This window comes from Colobus angolensis, unplaced genomic scaffold (assembly GCF_000951035.1).
Source record: "Colobus angolensis palliatus isolate OR3802 unplaced genomic scaffold, Cang.pa_1.0 Scaffold43, whole genome shotgun sequence".
Classification (NCBI taxonomy): Eukaryota; Metazoa; Chordata; class Mammalia; order Primates; family Cercopithecidae; genus Colobus; species Colobus angolensis.
The window spans coordinates 3,030,240-3,034,695 of record NW_012117710.1 but is presented as its reverse complement, the minus strand read 5'-3'; the positions used below and the strand labels follow the sequence as shown (position 1 = coordinate 3,034,695).

Here is a 4,456-nt window from a genome sequence, read left to right as displayed (position 1 = left end):
TGGCCAGGCTGGTCTTGAACTCCTGACCTCAGGTGATCCACCTGCCTCGGCCTCCCAAAGTGCTGAAATTACAGGCGTGACCCACAGTGCCTGGCCTTGTTTCTTGTGTTTTGAGACAGGGTCTTGCTCTGTCGCCTAAGCTGGAGTGCAGTGGCTCAACCACTGCTCACCGCAGCCTCGACCTCCTGGGCTCAAGGGATCCTCTTGCTTCAGCCTCCTGAGTAGCCAGGACTATAGCCATGCGCCACCATGCCTGGCTCCCAAATAGTTTCAAAGACTGAGTCCTCACAGCTGATCTGTAAATGGCTAAGAAAGCCGCCTCGCCTCCTAGGGCCTGATTTGCAAACCAGAGGACACTGGACAGCAGTACTGTCACGGTGCATTCTTCACAACAACCCTGCGACATCGCAAAGACCAGACGCTCAGATTCAGCAAGGTGCAGTGACTCCCCTGGGGTCACACAGGCAGGATGAGGAATGGGGTGGGGTGTGGGCGCACTCACCGTGGTCGGCCAGGAAGCGCAGGGCGCTGGGGTGCTGTGCCAGGGAGCGCAGGCCCTGGATCCAGCCACTGCGCACGGTGGGGACGGCCCAGGCTGCTCGGCCGAGGGGTCCTGCCTCCCCAAAGAGCCCTGGTAGCAACTCCCCCTGCTGGGAAGCAAAAAAAGAGGTGAAGGGGGGCCGGGCGTGGTGACTCACGCCTATAATCCCAGCACTTTGGGAGGCTAAGGAGGGCAGATCACAAGGTCAGGAGTTCAAGACCAGCCTGACCAACATGGTGAAACCCCGTCTCTACTAGAAATACAAAAATCTGCCAGGTGTGTTGGCACACACCTGTAATCCCAGCTACTCAGAAGGCTGCGGCAGGAGAATCGCTTGAACCTGGGAGGCGGAGGTTGCAGTGAGCCAACATCGCGCCACTGCACACCAGCCTGGGCAACAGAGCGAGACTCCGTCTCAAAAAAACAAACAAAAAAGAGGTTAGGGGACCTGGCAGGTTTCCAGGGATGTGGAGCAAAGCAGAGATGGGTTTTCAGTTTTCCAGGGCTGGTGGAGGCACTTTTGGAGGACACTTTCATGTATGTATGTATGTATATATGTATGTATGTACGTATTTATTTATTGACAGTCTCACTCTGTTGCCCAGGCTGGAGTGCAGTGGCACAATCTCGGCTCACTGCAACCTCTGCCTCCTGGGCTCAAGCTATTCTCCTGTCTCAGCCTCCCGAGTAGCTGGCATTACAGGTGCCTGCCACCACACCCAGTTAATTTTTGCATTTTTAGTAAAGACAGGGCTTTACCATGTTGGTCAGGCTGGTCTCAAACTCCTGTCCTCAGGTGATCCGCCTGCCTCAGCCTCCCAAAGTGCTGGGATTACAGGCGTGAGCCACTGCGCCCGGTCTGGAGGGCACTTTCCTGCCAGCTGCTGACAGACAAGGCCCCTGGATTCACTGCACAGCAGCGCCCTAGGATGTCGTGGACAGTCTGTCCTGCAGCACGACGGTGCCTGGGTGGGCTGCTAGGGAGTCTGCAGGTGCTTAACTGGGGGGCACCATGAATGGCAAGCTAACGGTACTGGATGTGCCTTCGAGCAACCTGGCGAGGGCCTGTGGGGCACCAAGAGAAGCCATCGTGCTAGACGGGCAAGGGCCCTGAAGCTCACACCGGGCATCACCTGACACACTCAGCGCTGCCTGTTTGGAGCTGGAAGACACAGCTCTGGAGGGCTCTCGAGCTCTCATGCCTTGTTGCTACATAGAAGTTCTTGGCTGGGAGCAGTGGCTCACGACTGTACCCCAACACTTTGGGAGGCCAAGGCAGGAGGATCGCTTGAGGCCAGGAGTTTGAGACCAGCCTGGGCAACATAGTGAGACCCCATCTCTATCAAAGATAAAAAAAAGGCCGGGCGCGGTGGCTCAAGCCTGTAATCCCAGCACTTTGGGAGGCCGAGACGGGCGGATCACGAGGTCAGGAGATCGAGACCATCCTGGCTAACATGGTGAAACCCCGTCTCTACTAAAAAATACAAAAAACTAGCCGGGCGACGTGGCGGGCGCCTGTAGTCCCAGCTACTTGGGAGGCTGAGGCAGGAGAATGGCGTAAACCCAGGAGGCGGAGCTTGCAGTGAGCTGAGATCCGGCCACTGCACTCCAGCCTGGGCGGCAGAGCGAGACTCCGTCTCAAAAAAAAAAAAAAAAAAAAAAAAAAAAAAAGTTAGTCAGGTGCATACACCTGTGGACCCAGCTACTCGGGAGGCTGAATGGGGAGGGTCACTCGAGCCGAGGTCAAGGCTGCAGTGAGCTGCCACTGCACTCCAGCCTGGGCGACAAAGCAGGATTCTGTCTCTAAAAAACAAAACAAAAAAAGGCCGGGTGTGGTGGCTCACGCCTGCAATCCCAGCATTTTGGGAGGCCGAGGCAGATGGATCACTTGAGGTCAGGAGTTTGTGACCAGCCTGGCCAACATGTTGAAACCCCATCTCTACTAAAAATACAAAAATTAGCTGGGTGTGGTGGCAGGTGCCTCTAGTCCCAGATACTCGGGAGGCTGAGGCAGGAGAAGAGCTTGAACCTGGAAAGTGGAGACTGCAGTTAGCCGAGTTTGAGCCACTGCACTCCAGTCTGGGGTCTCAAAAAATAGTAATAAAATAAAAAATAAATAGTTAATTTTTTTTAAAAGACATTCTCATTAGTCATTCACTCATTTGTAGGCTGGGTCGCTGGAGGTGCAGGATGTGCGGTCTCGTTTGGTCCTCATGACAACCCCATGGCGCGGCTACAACTTCCATCTCCATCCTAGGAAGAGACGGAGGCCACGGCGTGGCTACGACCCCCATCTCCGTCCTAGGGAGGAGCGGAGGCTTGCGGCCGTGGGCAAGGTCAGACAGCTGATCAGAGCTGGGAGCCAATCCCAGTCATCTTACTCCAAAAAACCTCAACTTCTTAGCCCCAGCATCACTCCGGGAGAATTTTTCAAAGGGGGCTACAGTCAGGGGTAAAAGCATGCAGTTCTGGCGAGGACACAGGGTCGGGGCAGGCTGCTGGGACTTGGGATGGTGACAGCTACAAATGCCCCACCTGGCTGCGGGAGGAGAAGGTTGCCCACCTCTCCACGGGACACTCAGGTGGGAGGCCCCAGGCTCACCTGAAGATACTGGAAGCAGTTTTCCTCGGCTGCGAAGGTTCCTGCCAGGCGCAGTGAGAAGGAGAGGACCCCAGGACTCAGGTCCTGGACTTTCAGCACATGGGACAGCAGCTCCACCAGGCAGGGGTGCCCCTGCAGCAGCACAAGACTGGACTCTGTGGGGACAGCCCAGCCCAGGGGTTACCAGGGGCACAGCACCAGGTGTCCCCCTGGATGACCGCTCTTCTCCTAGCAATTCCCAGACCCTTTTCTTGCAGGGTGTTAGATTTAGGGATCCAACTGGGAAAAAAATATCTGCAACAAATACGGCAAATGACTCATAATTTTAATACGGTAAGGGCAGAAAAACTAGAAAGCCAACACCTTAACAACAGGTGAAAGGCGGAACATTTTCACCTTTCACAACAGGTGAATGGCCAAAAATGCTGAAAAAATGTTCTGCCTCACTGACAGTGAAAAAGAAATACAAATCAAAGTGAAAGACCAGGCTGGGCGCAGCGGCTCACGCCTGTAATCCCAGTACTTTTAGGAGGCCGAGGCGGGTGGTCACTTGAGCTCAGGAGTTCGAGACCAGCCCGGCTAATATGGCGAAGCTCTGTCTCTACTAAAAATACAAGAAATTAGCCAGGTGTGGTGGCTCATGCCTGCAGTCCCAGCTAATCGGGAGGCTGAGGCAGGAGAATCCCTTGAATCCAGGAGGCAGAGGTTGCAGTGAGCCGAGATTGCATGACTGCACACCGCACACCCCAGCCTGGGTGACAGAGCAAGACTCTATTCCAAAAAAATAAAATAAAATAAAACAAAAAGTGGAAGAGCATTTTCACCTTTCAAATTGGTACTTTTCCTTAGCGCTCTGTGCAAGGAGGTACAATAGAACAGGCATTCCTCTCTAGATGTGGCATCCTGTATTTCTATACCTAGCTACGCTATTGCTTAAAAGCACCAGTGGCGAAAAAGATATTTTGAGGTAAAGGCTGGGAGAGTTTCCCAGTGAGAGGCTCTTGTAGAAAGAATGTGGTTCAGTAAGAAGGAGAGTGAGGAGGATGAGAGGAAGAGAACCAGGCCAGGACTCAAAAAGCACTGAGTCCACCTGAATCAGCACCGCAGGCTGGGCGAGGTGATCATACCTGCAGTCCCAGCACTTTGGGAGGCCAAGGAAGGAGGATCACTTGAGCCCAGGAGTTCAAGACCAGCCTGGGCAACATAGCAAGACCCTGTCTCTACAAAAAAATAAAATAAAATAAAATAAAAATTCGCCTGGAGTGGTGGCACACATCTGTAGTCCCAGTTACTCAGGAGGCTGAGACGGGAGG

General features: G+C 53.9%; 1 protein-coding gene across 1 annotated transcript in view; it reads right to left on the bottom strand.

The window, feature by feature from the left end:
- BRAT1 (BRCA1-associated ATM activator 1) overlaps positions 1–4,456 on the bottom strand; it is a 25,418-nt gene that overhangs the window by 6,823 nt on the left and 14,139 nt on the right. Inside the window, 2 exon segments of the mRNA XM_011957002.1 lie at positions 444–650; positions 3,144–3,298. Coding sequence (XP_011812392.1) covers positions 444–650; positions 3,144–3,298 — 362 coding nt within the window.